A 16,027-nucleotide genomic window follows, 5' to 3' on the forward strand; every position below is an offset into this window, starting at 1 on the left:
CTTTTGACCAGCTTAGTACTTCCTCATCACTAAATGGATACTTCCTTTTAGAAGCTGAGGGAAGGAAGCCCCGCTGATTTTGTTTATCCCATTCCCTTTTAATTATGGCTTTTACTGCTGGGATTACAGGAATGGCCCTCCTTTTTCTTTCTGCCAGTCCTGCTAACATTATCTCTTCCGTAGTTTGGGCCTCTTTGGAACCTGTACACCCTATAGTGTTTCTAACTGATTTAACTAGGTTGTCGATACTATATAGTGTTTCTCAACTCCAGTCCTCAAGACCCCACAACAGGTCATGTTTTCAGGATTTCCTTAGTATTGCACAGGTGATATTTCATCACCTGCTCAAGCATTAATTCCATCGCCTATGCAATACTAAGGAAATCCTGAAAACATGACCTGTTGTGGGGTCTTGAGGACTGGAGTTGAGAAACACTGATCTATAGGGAAACACGAACGCCCTTCCATGTCCGATGAAGGAGGTGACGAAGATGACTGCGAGGAGTCGGAGGCTCGCTTAATGTCACTGATTCCGAGCGGAGGATGAGGGACCTTTCCTTACTCTTACTTTTGTGCCTTTGGGGTATACTGGTCTGGCTCAGGGCCTGAAGCTCTTCCCTTATCATTGTGCGGATGTCTACTGATGACACCGCAGCCTGCTGCATTGTTTTATTAATGCAATCCTGACAATCTCTTAGGGTAGGAGTCAAGGAGGGGCTGAGTACATAGGGCACATTCTTTATGTTTTGATTTTTGTCTCTTCTTGGTCTGAAAGAAGGGGTATATAGCAAGAGGATAAGTCAGCCTAATAGGTAGAGCCCCATACACTCACCCAGTGAAGCTATACAATACTGTTTCTTGAGGACGGGGTATAGTCTGAGTCCTGGGTGCATCTGTCACATCATCCTTCCGACTCCTGTCTGCGTAACCTCTGCTGGAGCGCCTGGATCCAGTTTTGCGTTTGAGAGTCCACATCTGGTGAGTGCACGTCCTGAGCCTCCTTTTGTGGGGATTACATATTTGCACACCTTGCTACTCGCTATTTTGAATCCGGCGCGGTTCCCGACAGTTGCTCCGCCTCTTTCGGTTTGCCCCAGAAGTATCCATCACTTCCAGGACAGGAGCGCTCTCCGGCACATTATGCAGCATTATCTCTGGTCTGCCCTGCTGATATCAGCCTGCGTGGAGTAGCGGAGGTGGCTGGTGTCTGGCCTATTTTCCGGATGCTCCCCCCTGATATCGTGCGTGTCGGGACTCAATATGCACGGATACCTTTGTCAGACGAGGGAGACTGATGGACAGAACTCCCCCGACGCCGCTTCTGAACCGCAGCCCCTGCCATTCCCACAGATACTGCACAGGCAGGCAGCATGCATTGGCCCAGGTGTTTTCTTTCTGTAGGCCTTCTTCCTTCGGTTCCCATAGGAACAGGAAACCAATTGAGATGGACTGCCCTTTTATTTCTGTAGGTTTCCTGTTCCTATGGACGGATCCCTCTCTCAAGTGGGTGCTGTCATGGCAAAAGGTAAAAAACATATGACTGCCATGGGGGTTACTTACACTGGCCAGGGACTATTCTGATGGTGCTTCTGAGCATGAAGGATTAGGATCCTTGGTTCAGATAGTACACCTAAACTCAAGTTTGCTTGATATTTCTACCATAGCCTTTTCCAGTGTTCCATGCTGAAACGCACGCTGCGCTGGTCCAATCTGTGACACCACAGGACGTCCCCACCGGAACGCATGCCCATACACGGGACCATAAAGAAGTCCCAGACGGCTGCTACAGCACAGCGCCTAGAGACCTCCGCAGAGGTAAGCGGCGGAAGGCAGGAGCCCCGTCCTACTCCGCCAACTGGCTGAGGGACCCCCGCCTAGTGAGGAATCAGCCTTGAGGGATAGAAAGAACTTGAGTATTGTGCTCAAAGTTTCACTTTCATTTTCTTGTCTGCTTGCCCTTCCTCCTCCTCACACTTAGATTCACATTCTTCTTGTGTTGTGCAGATCTATTCCACTCCAAACAATCAGAAACATATTGTCTAACTTCTTGGACTTGGCACTGAAGGGGTTGATTCTGTATTCATAGGTTTGTAGAACAATAGGATTAAGGTCTTTTTCTCAACTCTGTTCATGTTGTAACATTTTTGCCGTGAAGAAGAGGCTGGGACCTCCGCGGAGTCAAATTCAGTTTTGAGAACTGCGTAAGTAAAGCGAGCGTCTGTGATAATATAGGAGAGAAACTGCCCACTAATCCTACAGAAACCTCTGGAAGAGCAAGGCATTGTGAATGTTACACATATACAGCCTTTATTCTACTGAGTTAAACAACTCAGCTTTATCTCATGATGGAAGAACCTTTGGATGGTAAAATATTTTCCTCAAAAAGCAGTTAATTGAAAAAAAAATCAGATTTAAATTAAAAAAATCCGATTTTAAAAAAAAAACAAAAAACTGATTTTTATCCACCCTGCTTGTGCTGTAGTAATGCCCAGCCAGTATGCAGTCTTTTGTGACCATGTGTTTTGATCACCAATCATACCCCTTGTGCATTGTACGCATAATAAATTACTATTCACAAAAACACAGAAAAAAAAGTATGGGTTTATTTTATTTATTTCTGTACAGAACATCTTGCCTCGTGTTTAGATGATGCCAATCTGTAAAATAAAAGAAAGATTTTTTTTATTGTAAGAAAAAAATTCAAAGCCTGCTGCTATATGATGTGTAGAGAAAAACCTTCATTAATCAGTCATGGCTGGGACTATAGTGCATCAGTGGTTCCTTTGAACACATCAATGTATTCAGACAATGTAAGTTTCCATCATATGCACAGAGAGGTCCCAAATTATTACGAGGCTTGAGATGTTTAGCCAAATGTGACAAATAATTGGGCTGATCCCCAAATATTGGTTCCATATACAGGAGGGTCTACGTGATGGGCACTGGGTCATCAGAGCAGACCTGCACCCTTCCTCATCAAATGTGAGACTGTAGGGGACTCTGAAGGTGTGCACATATAACATGGGCAATCAGACAACAGAACAACTGCGCATGCCCAAGATTCCCAGCCCCGCAGTGTGAATAAGGCTGGTTTCACATTTGCGTTTGCCGCTGCGTTTTAGCGCAAAAAAACGCATGCGTTTTTTTCCCCTATATTTAATATTAAAAACGCATGTTTTTTTGTATGCGTTTTGCCGCATTTGACGACGCATGCGTCGTTTCTATGCTTGTGTTTTGTTGCGGAAATGCAACATGTAGTAATTTCTAGAGGCGTTTTTTTTGCCGCACAAAAAGGTATTGCTGTCTATGTAAACGCATGCATTTTTAAGCACATGCGTTTGGTTGCGTTTTTAAACGCATGCGTTTCAATAGAAAAAAAAAACAAGAATACACACTGATAAGCCACCCCCCACCATCAAGGTGATAAAGGGATCCAAACCCTAACCCTACCCCTAGGGAACCTAACCCTAATCCAAACCGTAACCCTAATCCAAACCCTAACCCTAGGGATCCTAACCCTAGCTATTTCTATTTATAGTGGGTTTTCTAGTTGATTGGCAGCTGTCACACAATTCTCATCATGCATTTCAAAAACGCAAACGCAGGAAAAAATGCATGTAAACGCGTCAAAACGCCACTTTTTTTACCGCATGCGAAAACGCATGCGTCTAAAAAACGCAGCGTTCGCACGCGTTTACATGCGTTTTTTCACCACCTGCATTTTTAAACGCAAATGTGAAACTAGCCTAAATCAGACCACACTGCAGGGCGAGATCTCGGGCCTCGGCTACACGCGAGATGTGAGTTGAAGGGCAGCGCAAATGGCGCATGTCCAAAAAAGAAAAGCTGAGCGCCGGGTATGTGACTGAAGACAGGAGGCGGCGCACTGAGGAGCTGACTGATGGCTGGGAGGCGGTTTAGTCCAGGGAAAAAAAACGTGCCCCCCGGACCGACTAAAGGTATGGCGCAAAAATTATAAAACTTAATATTGCAGCGTTATTAGAGAGCACAAAAAGAGCCACCTTCACAGAATGCAGCCTTAGGCTGCCACACTAGCAGTATTTGGTCAGTATTTTACATCAGTTTTTGTAAGCCAAAACCAGGAGTGGAACAAATAGAGGAAAAGTATAATAGAAACATATGCACCACTTCTGCGCTTATCACCCACTCCTGGTTTTGGCTTACAAATACTGCTGTAAAATCCTGACCAAATACTGCTAGTGTGACAGCAGCATTAGTGCTGCACAAGGTGGCTCTTACTTAAAAACACCCGGGGGGGGGGGGGGGGGGGGGAGAGGAGAGGTGGGGGGTGGCAGGTTCCCTTTAACACTTCTGAAAGGCAAATATGACATTGCAGCCATTTAGAGAATATGATCAGAATTTACCTTGTTGGCAACATCAAGGGCATCATAATCTGGTGCAAGGCGGACGTATGCCTTCTTTTCACCATCAGGCCTGGTAAAAACAAAAAATAAAAAAATCCTAAGTCAAAAGTGTATATCCTACATGTATACATTGCTTCAGGTCAACTCATGCATCAGTGGTTCCTTTGGAAACATCACAGTGATCAGCCAGGATATGGTTTCCATCATGTGCATATGTTGGCATATGTACACGTTCATCGCCCTGAGCTCTCACCTGATGAGGGTGTTCACTTTGGACACATCAATGTCGTACAGTTTCTTCACTGCCTGCTTGATCTGGTGCTTATTGGCTTTGACGTCAACAATGAAAACTAGAGTGTTATTGTCTTCAATCTTCTTCATGGCCGACTCTGTGGTCAGTGGGAACTTGATTATGGCATAATGGTCAAGCCTAAAACACAAGAACAACGAGAACTATTCAAAAAAAATTCTCCCAGGAAAAAAAAACAAAAACAAAACAGTATGTAGTTGTATTTTATATATTCTACCCACTTTACAAATGTGTTAGCCACAACAGGGTGCACAAATTTTACCAAAACAAGCCCTAAAAACCCAAGCTGGACTTTAGTAGTGGATGTCAGGCAGTGGCTCTACTTCAGGGTGTAAAATTGGTCATGTCTCAATACACCTTTGGGAGTGCTTTGTCACAAGATGAGCTCCATTCTTAGATAAGGTTCTTACGACCATAAACTGGCTTTATTTTTTTCCAACCTGTATTAAAGAGGTTGTCCACTACCATCCTTAGGATAAGTAATCAACCTCTGGTCAAGGACCGACACCCCCCACCGACCAGCTGGTGTTCACTTGCAGAGATGTCAGTATTAGTTTGTGGTTGAGACAGTACTGCACAGCCACCTCCTATTCAAATCAACAGGAGGCAAATGTGCAGTACCCCGTTGCAGCCACGATCAGAAGGCAGGCAGCTGCGCAAGTCAGTACTTCTGGCCGGTGACCACAAATACCAGCAGATCGGCAAGGGGTGCAGTAGCAGCTATCGGTGTATATAGAGGTGATCCGATAGCTGCTATTACACAGGTGAAGCCATCCTGGAGGAGGAAATTTTTTTTTCTCTCCAGTAAGATGCCGCCTGTGCAATAGCAGCCATCGTGTATCACCTCTATATATACACACCGATAGATGCTACTGCGCAGGCGCCATTTAAATTTTTTTTTTTTGTACCATCTGGATAACCTCAAGAAGTGTTATTAACACAGTGGACATGAGATTATGCTACAGCGCAGGTGCTACGGCTTGTACCTGCTTACAGGTTTTTTTTTTACCTCTATTACAGTATATACATATATTCCTTATATAAACTAGGGGCAGGTCAGTGAGGGATCAGTGATCTGTCAGCAGTCTACATTATTAATACCTTTGCAGACCACCACATTTCATACAATTCCATTAAAATTTTCACCATTCCAGTGCAGTACCTTAGTGGGGCAGGAAACAAGCCAACAAGTATACAACATCCAAAACTAAATTATATTCTGACAAAACGGACACTGCTTGAAATGAAAGCCAGCTTTCCTCATCTTTATGCATAAGGGGAATATAACATGGTTGTCCTAACCACAGGAGGAGCGATCACTGGCATCATATCGCTGGGGTCCAACACCCGGTAACCCCATCGATCATCTGATTTTCAGCTGGGACAGCAGCCGGATGTAAATTTGAACATGGCAGCACTGTTCAATGCTTAGTGGCTGCTGCCGGATCCTGCTGAGCAGCTCCTATTGAATAAGAGCGGATACCTAGGACTGGTTGTTAGAAAGCAAATTGAACGCCTGGAAACATGGTGGTTGTGCTTTCTTGAATAGGGAAACCTAATAAGTTCCCTCTAAATAATCTGGAGAGCATCATGAGACCTTTGGAAGTGGAGCTATTAAGGATGCCTTTACACATTGCGGTAGTATTGTTATGTGGGTTCTTCCCACAATTCTTTCAAAACTGCAAACAGGGCTATAGCATGTGAACGAGGCACATCAGCAAAAATAAGTGCAATCACAGACACTCAGGCTTTGATCGCTATGAAATACATCATTTGTGCCTAAAACATGAGTAAAAAGCCCAATAATACATGGGGGAGACAAAAATATGGAGCAATTGCCAAAGACATCCAGGTGGCATACAGCTATCAAATTCCTAAGTACCATGAAAAAAAAGACAGCTGTGATCTGACTGGTGTCTGAAGGAAATGACTTTACCCCTTTGCAGCAGCTTCTATAAACCCCCGTGATATGTGTGTGTCCGACACTGCAAACTGGACACCCCGGATTACAGGACAACATACTTGTTCCTGGTGGGAGCACTTTTCCTGGGGTACTTGGGTTGTCTCCTCAGCCTCAGGGTCTTCGGCCTCCGGAATGTAGGGGAGGTCCGGATTTTCTTCTTCTTGTGACTGTGTACTCCCTTCAGCACAGCCTTCTTGGCCTTAAGAGCCTTAGACTTCGCTTCAGTTTTAGGGGGGACGGCTGATCAATAAAAAAAAATAATTCAGATTAAAAAAAGTTTAACATTCATGTGGGATAATTTTAACATTTGAAACCTGAAAAAACACAACAAAATATAGATATATCACGGGTATTCATTGGTTATTCCACCTGTGAATGCAATCTACACAGAAACCACTATATACACAGTAGGTGTAACTAAAAGCAGCAATTACTCAGTGATAACATGCTAGAAAGTCATCAGCATCAGCTCCATAGGAAAAGTCGTGGGTGGAAATCACAGGATAGTCAGACATGTTAATAATATGCAAATGATTATTTAAAAAAAAAAGGGGGGGGGGGGGAGACATTTTTCCAAACCTTTTCTTCATTTATTCAGTATGGGGTATGAGCAGAAATCCCCACACTTAAAACCTTGACTGCCATCAATGGACTTTATTAATGGTCGTCTGAAGAATGCTCAGCCCCACTGAGTGGGCAAATCATCAAGATCTGCTGCTGGCAGCTCCCTTTGCAAATGTTGACCAATGGCGTCCCAGATGTGCTTGATGGGAGACAAGCCCGGAGATGCTGCATGCCACGGTCACGGTAGCTGCTCACAGTAGCAACATGTGGCCTGGTGCCCTTGTGTTTGAAAAGATCTCCTGGGACACTTTGGAGAAATGACCACTACTGGTAACGCCAACTGGAATGAAGAGTAGCAGAGCCCTGGTGCTGTACATTATCCACCCCATAGTCCATAGACCAGTGTGACACTACACCATGAAGGCCTCACCATTAGCACCGCTCATGGTGCAGACACAGTAATGGAGGGCTGGCCTCTTTGGTGAGGGGTCCTGCTTTTGTCCTGGTTCCAGGAGATTGGTCTGGAGACCACATGGGAAGCGCAAAGAAGATCTTCATGAAGGAAGGTGACTGTGGCCCAGGATCCATCGTACAAGTGCAGCTCAGACCACCCATCCCGCGGCCTCCAGAGCTCCAGCACCTCCCTATATAGAGGCCATCGGCCGGTACATCAGTATCATGCTGGAATCACGGGGCTCATACTTTGATCGCTGATCACATCACGTGTACCGGCCGCCGGCTCTGTGGCCTCCTCACCTGTGGGCTCCTCACCTGTGGGCTCCGGCCCGGCACACGCGGCGGCCGCTTCCCCGGCATGACCCGCATGGAGGCGGGCAGGGAGCTCCCCTCTCCGCACACATGCCCGGGGCAGTCACCGCCGCACTGTGCACCGCTCAGAGGCCAATAATGGCCTCGTCCTCCCGGTATAACGCACCGACACATCCCGCAGCTCTTACCTTGCTTCTTTACTTTCGGAGCCATCTTGAGAAAAAGGAAGGGCGACGGGTTTCTGAGGCAATATCAGCAGGGGCTGGAAGAGGAAACCACGCGAGAAGAGAAAACGCGTCAACGCGCCGCAGTGCATCCTGGGTTATGTAGTTTTCTCCTACGGTTTAGGGAACTTCCGCGTATTATGAACTCACGTGGATTCCCGGGAATTAGACCTCTTCCAGTCCCCAGCCGCGGCTAACGGGAGTTGTGCTGGGATTAGGGGGAGCCGGGTACTACAGCCCTGGAGAGCGACACAGCGCTGCTAACTATCAGACCTCCACAGCTGCAGTACCCGCTATAACCCGGAGGTGGCGCTGTGGCACTGGCAACAACAAGAAGTCTGAGAGGAGAAGAGGAAGCAAGCCAGGCAGTCCTAGGCTCCACGTGTGACGCCATGCTGTGGTTGGCGCAGCAGTACGTTGCCACTCAGTCATATGGAGAGCTGTGACTCTAGTATATGGAGAAAAGAATCGTGTCCTCTACATACAGTCGGTTTCTTTGCACAGTGGCGTAAAGTGTGTCCTTGTGTACAGCGCTCTGGCATTACATGTTGGCTGATGGTATCTCATGATGATTTCATGCACCATTCCAGCGGTTTTCTCTTTTATTGGAGTGGTGCCACTAATCTAAGGTCCCTGCCATTAGTCTTCCGTTCACCAGCCGCCTTCTTCTGTTATCTGCCCGCTCCAGTCGGTCTCCAGCAGTTTGTGGCATACAGGTCGCTCCAGTGTTTGCTGGACGAGCCGGAGGTCACTTCCATGGAAGTCTATGAGCTCCTTATTCTGGCTCCCATGTACTTCCACTGAGAGCGTGTGTCCGTTACCGTTAGGCTGTGAACACAATGTCAGGCTACATTCCCACAATGCGCTTCGGGTTCCTTTTTGACTCCGCATAGTTTTGCAGTGCAGCATCTTACAGCTCCAGCAAAGTACATGGAAGTTATAGAAATCTCCTGCTCACTATGCTTTGTAACGCAGCGTAAACTCACCTGCGCTGCGAGTTTCAAATCCACAACCTGTCAAATTCTCTTGCGGGTACACTGAGTTTTATGTGCCAATTTTCCCCATAGACTTGCATTACGTGCGGAAATTTCACAGGTAAAGATTGCACATTCATTTTAAGTGCATTTCCACAAAGGAAATTCATCAAAAACGCATGTAACCCGCACCTAAGTATATCAATAAAGTTTTTTCAAAGCCAAATACCAGGAAGTATTAAAACCAAAGCAGCTTTATTTATAACATGACGCACCAACAAGAGATAAAAAAAAAAGTAGACTTAAAAACGATCAAAAACTCAATAAAAAACACAAATTACCTAATTTAAATAATAGGTGGAGAAATTCAGCGTCAAAGCAACCGAAAAGCTCATTATGGAAACGTAGCCTTAGATACCACTGTAGCCTTTGATGTTTTGAAGTCCCACATAGCCTCCAATATACAGCATAAACCTCCATATAGCCTCCAATATACAGTACAATATTAGCCCCCACATAGCCTCCAATATACAGCATAAACCTCCACATAGCCTACAATATACAGTACAATATTAGCCCCCACATAGCCTCCAATATACAGCATAAACCTCCATATAGCCTCCAATATACAGTACAATATTAGCCCCCACATAGCCTCCAATATACAGCATAAACCTCCACATAGCCTACAATATACAGTACAATATTAGCCCCCACATAGCCTCCAATATACAGCATAAACCTCCATATAGCCTCCAATATACAGTACACTATTAGCCCCCACATAGCCTCCAATATACAGCATAAACCTCCACATAGCCTACAATATACAGTACAATATTAGCCCCCACATAGCCTCCAATATACAGCATAAACCTCCATATAGCCTCCAATATACAGTACAATATTAGCCCCCACATAGCCTCCAATATACAGCATAAACCTCCATATAACCTCCAATATACAGTACAATATTAGCCCCCACATAGCCTCCAATATACAGCATAAACCTCCACATAGCCTACAATATACAGTACAATATTAGCCCCCACATAGCCTCCAATGTACAGCATAAACCTCCATATAGCCTACAATATACAGTACAATATTAGCCGACACATAGCCTCCAATATACAGGATGAGCCCCCCATATAGCCTACAGTATACAGTACAATATTAGCCCCCACATAGCCTCCAATATACAGGATGAGCCCCCACATAGCCTCCTATATATAGTATGAGCCCTTACATTTCCTCCAATATACAGCATGTACCCCACATAGTCTCCTATATACAGTGAGTCCCCCCATAGCCTCTAAAACACGGTACAGTATGAGCCCCAACATAGCATTCAATACACAGCATGAGCCCACACATAGTCGTCTATATACATGTGAACATCACATACACATATGAAAGAATGAAACAAACAAACATACCTTGCTCTCATTCCCCCGACTCTTTGCTCCTGTCTACTGCTTACTCTCAGCAGCAGTGAAGTGATGTCATCCCGCATGCTCGGTCACACACTGGTTGGTGGAAGAAGGAGCCGGGGACCCAGTTCTCCACAAATGTATTCACTGCTGTCCGTATCCTTGAGAGTGGTGACAGCAGGCGGTGGCATAGGGCACACTGTAGCCCGTTGGCCCCTCTTTTCAGGCTCTCGATAGTCTCGGGTTTTAGATTGGAACAGCCAGGGAGTTGTATGTGGCCCGCAGGATGCAATTTGCCAAGGTCTGGTATGGAGGATTGAAAAAAAAAGATTGTTCACTGGATCAGTGGCAAATAAAATGAAGTAAAAGCAAAAACTTACAACATGTGATCTGGTGACAGTTCCTCTTTAAAGGGAACCTGTCACCTGAATTTGGCGGGACTGGTTTTGGGTCATATGGGCGGAGTTTTCGGGTGTTTGATTCACCCTTTCCTTACCCGCTTAGTGCATGCTGGCTGCAATATTGGATTGAAGTTCATTCTCTGTCCTCCATAGTACACGCCTGCACAAGGCAAGATTGCTTTGTGCAGGCATGTACTACGGAGGACAGAGAATGAACTTCAATCCAATATTGCAGCCAGCATGCAGCCAGCAGGTAAGGAAAGGGTGAATCAAACACCCGAAAACTCCGCCCATATGACCCAAAACCAGTCCCGCCAAATTCAGGTGACAGAGTCCCTTTAAAAGGATGACTGACATTTTGATCTTCCCAAAATAGAAATGTAGGAGAAAAAAAAGTGCCATCACAATTCTGTTTCTCCAGTCTCTGGTTCATCACCAGCCTTTATTCACACTTTACCTTAGGGGTATGCCATTTGTGATAATGTTAAGTGTTATTATAAACTTATTGTCATGACTGGGTTTGGGAATTCGACTCATTGACCTCTGATTCTGTGCTTGGATTTCCTGTCTGCTGAGCTCTTTTCTCCCCTGTCCTTGTGCTGATGGTTCCTATTGCCTTTGTCTTTCCTTTCTGGGTTTGTTCCTCTTCAGGTGTTTCCCATTATTGGTTGTCCTATCACATTCTGGGCCGTACTATGTATATATTCTCCCTTCACTACATTTCCTTGCTGGCTATAATTGTAAGTGGATTAGTGGTAATTAGTTCCAGCCCTTCAGAGATAGGATTCTCACTAGTAGGCAAACACCGTTTGTATTTCTGCTGTATGTCTGTCTTCCCAGCACCTTTCCATTCTCCTCAATTAGGTTGGTGGGAGATAATTTTTCTTTCATTTATTACTCTCCTTAGTTCCCCTTCTTGTACTTGCTTTAAGTTTCCTCACCCTGGGTCCTTGTATCTGAACACTTTCCCTCTCCTGGTTAACCATGCACAGCATCCTCCCCTCTGGTTCCTCAGGAGGTACAAGAAACCCCTAGAAGACCTTTTAGGGAGGCAGACCCGAGGTGGTGTTTTTAGTTGCACAGCTAAGGATTGTATAGTCTGTACAGGGACCAGTAGGATGTGAGTGTGGCTTCTCTGTGTTGTAATCTTTTGTTATTCCCATTACCCATGTATGACTGAGTTACATATATAACATGTATAATTCCAACAGACATAGGAATAGGTTAATAACAGTGTTGTGACAGCACTGCATAATTATAATCCTGATTATTCATCAGCCTTATACATATGATATTGTGAAACAAGTTGTAGCAAGTATCCAGAAGACGTCTCTGGGGATATATTAGGGCACTCCTGTAGATCTGGATATAAATGTCATAATGCATTATTTGCAGAATATAGGAAAGAAATATATCTTGGTACCGTGTTAGCCAGTAGATAGAAAAATATTTAGAATTGAGAGTCCACCAGTCAACCACTGAGGACTCTCAATTCTAAATATTTTGCAGAATATAAACATTTGAAATAATTTTTTTCTTCTTTATTCCTGCTATGTATATCTGTATAAGGGATCTCTAAGATGATTGCATAACACAGCTGAGTGCTATCTGGTGTTTTATTGGATAGCTCTCGGCCCATTGTTAGACTACAGTGCAGTGCAGATCTGTCATTTTTTTTCCTCATGCTGGTTAGGCTACTTTCACACTAGCGTCGGATTCGGCCTGTCGCATTGCGTCGGGTCGAGATTCCGACGCTAGCGTTTGATGCGCCGCATAACGGGTGCAGCGGATGCGTCGACAGCAAAAAACGTTACATTTAAAGTTTTTTGCTCCCGGCGGTCCGCCACAACACGGCGCAACCGTCAAACGACGGTTGCGACGTGTGTCAATACGTCGCAATGCGTCGGTAATGATACTCTATGGGGCAAAAACGCATCCTGCAAACAACTTTGCAGGATGCGTTTTTTCCCCTAAACGGCGCATTGCGACGTATTCAAAACAACGCCAGTGTGAAAGTAGCCTTCGGCTGCAATATTCGGATCGCACTCACCCATACAATTCTGTGGGTGTGTGCATGAAACATCGGACTGCACTTGGATGTTTATCCAAGTGAAGTTCGACATCCGCGGATACAGACAATGGAGAAGATGGAGAAATTAAGTTCTCCATCTTCTCCACAGCTGTGCTGCGATTCTCTCATGCAAGAGAATCGGATCACCCTAAGATGACACTTGGCTCCAACCTTGACAGATCCGAGTGACATTAGCATAATCAGCCCCATTCTCTAGCATGAGTGAAACTACGGCCTTGTGATCCCGGCAGACACACTAATAATGTTCTCTGTTGTGAATTCTGTTATCGAACTCCCTCCTGTGGTCATGAATGGTACTTCGGCGAGTTCTGTCCATGGACTCCCTCTGGTGGCTGTGAGTGGAGCTGCTGCTTCTGAGGTTCCTTCCACAGGTGACTTAGTTTATTCCTTGGCTGGCTGCTCTATTTAACTCCACTCAGATCGTTACTCCATGCCAGCTGTCAATGTTCTTGTACTGGTTCAGTTCGCTCTTGGATCTTTCTGGTTACCTGTCTACTCCAGCAGAAGCTAAGTCCCTGCTAGTTAATTATTTGTTCATTGTTTTCTTGTCCAGCTTGCTATCATGATTTTGCCTTGCTAGCTGGAAGCTCTGTGATGCAGAGTGGCACCTCCGCACCGTGAGTCGGTGCGGAGGTCTTTTTGCACACTCTGCGTGGTCTTTTTGTAGTTTTTTTTGTGCTGACCGCAAAGATACCTTTCATATCCTCTGTCTGTTTAGTTAGTCTGGCCTCCTTTGCTGAAACCTGTTTCATTTCTGTGTTTGTGACTTTCATCTTAACTCACAGTCAATATATGTGGGGGGCTGCCTTTTCCTTTGGGGAATTTCTCTGAGGCTAGGTAGGCTTTACTTTCTATCTCTAGGGCTAGTTAGCTCTTAGGCTGTGAAGAGGCGTCTAGGCAGAATTAGGTACGCTCCACGGCTATTTCTAGTGTGTGTGATAGGATTAGGGGTTGCGGTCAGCAGAGCTCCCACTTCCCAGAGCTTGTCCTGTGTTAGTTTAACCATCAGGTCGTTCCAGGTGCTCCTAACCACCAGGTCCATAACAGTTCTCATGTCCAGTAGTTATCACCATTTTTTGATACATTCTGGGATCATAAAAATGGAAATAAAAAGTTTCAGTACAGGACCTACATACATGCTAGCCACCTTAGGGAGAGACCCAAGTTGGGCTAAATGTAGCGGGACGAAAGAGACCGAAAAGCCCTCTACTTAAAGGAAATACATAGTGGATGCTTTCCTGAAACAGTACAGGACCTATTCATTTGAATCAACCCAGAAGTGTCATTAAGTATCTTCTATTTGTCTCCTTTGTAGCTGCGATCCGTTTTTAAGCTTGATTTAAGATTTTATCCTAAGTCATATGGCAAGGCTCGTTAAAGCTATTTACTGCTACTTCCAATAGGTGGCGCTGGAGTTCAAGTCATCTTCTTTGAATAGGCAATTTGCATAAACTTGATGAAAGAAATGTAGTTATTTTGCCTGGCATAAGAAAACTGTATCCCAGTTTTTTTTTTCTTTTTTTAAAAATAAAAAATGAAGTCTATGGCTTTCCGATAATAACAGATGGTATCCTTTTTGCATCTGGTTTTGCTTAATTTTTTTAAAGACTGGATCCATTACAAACAGATGACAAGTGAACCCAAGCATACAAGCAGCATATCTGCAGTGTCGGACTAGTCCACCAGATGAGCTGAGAATCCTTAGGTAACTCTAGTTCTGACTCAATAAGGCTACGTTCAGACTAGTGTTGTGCTAGTGTGCGTCGGGCGACGCAGCGGCGACGCACGCGTCATGCGCCCCTATGTTTAACATGGGGGACGCATGCGTTTTTGTTTGTTGCGTTTTGCGACAAATGCGTCTTTTTTGCCGCAAGCGTCGGACCAAGAAAACGCAACAAGTTGCATTTTTCTTGCGTCCGATTTTCAGCAAAAAACGACGCACGTGTCGCAAAACGCAGCGTTTTTGCTTGCGTTTTTGCGTGCGTTGTGCGTTGCGTCGCCGACGCAGCGGCGCACAACGCTAGTCTGAACGTAGCCTAACGGAGCACAAAGTACTAATAAGATCAATGACAGCTAATACATGATGAATATCCACAATGAGGCAAAAGAGAGCTGAGTATTTTATTTAGTGAAGAAATGAGGAATCCAGCTCAACGAGGTAGTGAAAAAAACGTCTTTCTTTATTCACTTAATGATTAAGGGTGTTTGGTCACCAGAAACGCATTGGTATCGCATTTTATCCTTTGTAATTGCTGATGTTTTTATCCTCCACTGAATATATTTTCAAGTGAATAAAGAAAGAAGTTTTTTTCACTACCTCGTTGAGCTGGATACCTCATTTCTTCTTTGATTTTCTACGCCCTGACACACCGGTTCCGTGCTCCGAGTCTCCAAGGATGTCGACGATGGTGAGCTGGACTTTGTTCGATATTTTATTTAGTGCATTATCTTTGTGCCGTGAAATTATGATGTGCATTATACTTGTATGTGACATTTGTTTGCACTCTACTTTTTTATCAGAAACATTTTTTCAATACTCACTTACATGGCAGTATTACATTCACAGCACAGACATCATCGATGTACCCAATGGTGCCCACAATCTAAATCCCTATCCGTATGTCTCTAAGAAAAATTATTTGCAGATGTTATCCATGGTGGCATTTCAACCCAAGACCCCCAAGAGTATAAAGTAATAGTGCTAACCACTAAGCCACTGTGCCTCTTAAAAGACAATACTTCACCCCAAAAATTATCAATAAGTTATATGCACCTCATATGGTCCCATTAAAATATATGCAACATGACCAGCAAGGAAACAAGCCCTCATATGGCTACATCAACGGAAAATTAAAATAAAAAATATCAAAGCTCTGGAAATATGATGGTGATATCAATGTAAAAACTCATGCA

The 16,027-nt window shown here is 44.6% G+C and overlaps 1 protein-coding gene and 3 non-coding genes across 4 annotated transcripts; all 4 read right to left on the reverse strand.

Annotated features, from left to right (window-relative positions):
* Window positions 1-2,595: 2,595 nt before the first annotated feature.
* RPL23A (ribosomal protein L23a) lies at window positions 2,596-8,258 on the reverse strand. The gene is made up of 5 exons (XM_069761218.1): window positions 8,179-8,258; window positions 6,718-6,898; window positions 4,639-4,815; window positions 4,386-4,455; window positions 2,596-2,657 (listed from the first exon to the last, which is right to left on the reverse strand). The coding sequence occupies exons 1-5, from the start codon at window positions 8,201-8,203 to the stop codon at window positions 2,643-2,645; spliced, it is 468 nt and encodes a 155-aa protein (XP_069617319.1). The 5' UTR covers window positions 8,204-8,258; the 3' UTR covers window positions 2,596-2,642.
* Window positions 2,767-2,831, reverse strand: LOC138673236 (small nucleolar RNA SNORD42). Its single transcript, XR_011319891.1, has one exon. It is a non-coding gene; the product is annotated as a small nucleolar RNA SNORD42 (small nucleolar RNA).
* LOC138673237 (small nucleolar RNA SNORD42) lies at window positions 4,533-4,598 on the reverse strand. Its single transcript, XR_011319892.1, has one exon. It is a non-coding gene; the product is annotated as a small nucleolar RNA SNORD42 (small nucleolar RNA).
* On the reverse strand, window positions 6,404-6,475 carry LOC138673242 (small nucleolar RNA Z17). The gene has a single exon (XR_011319897.1). It is a non-coding gene; the product is annotated as a small nucleolar RNA Z17 (small nucleolar RNA).
* Window positions 8,259-16,027: the final 7,769 nt, after the last annotated feature.

This window comes from Ranitomeya imitator, chromosome 3, assembly GCF_032444005.1.
Source record: "Ranitomeya imitator isolate aRanImi1 chromosome 3, aRanImi1.pri, whole genome shotgun sequence".
NCBI lineage: Eukaryota > Metazoa > Chordata > Amphibia > Anura > Dendrobatidae > Ranitomeya > Ranitomeya imitator.

Bases quoted from the DNA above. Each gene is read 5' to 3' on its own strand.
- RPL23A (XM_069761218.1), bottom strand. From the start codon at position 8,203: ATGGCTCCGAAAGTAAAGAAGCAAG. The intron at 6,899-8,178 runs GTAAGAGCTGCG...TTTATTGATCAG, and splicing joins TCCGAAAGTAAAGAAGCAAG to CCGTCCCCCCTAAAACTGAA. The intron at 4,816-6,717 runs GTATGTTGTCCT...CTTGTGTTTTAG, and splicing joins AGTGCTCCCACCAGGAACAA to GCTTGACCATTATGCCATAA.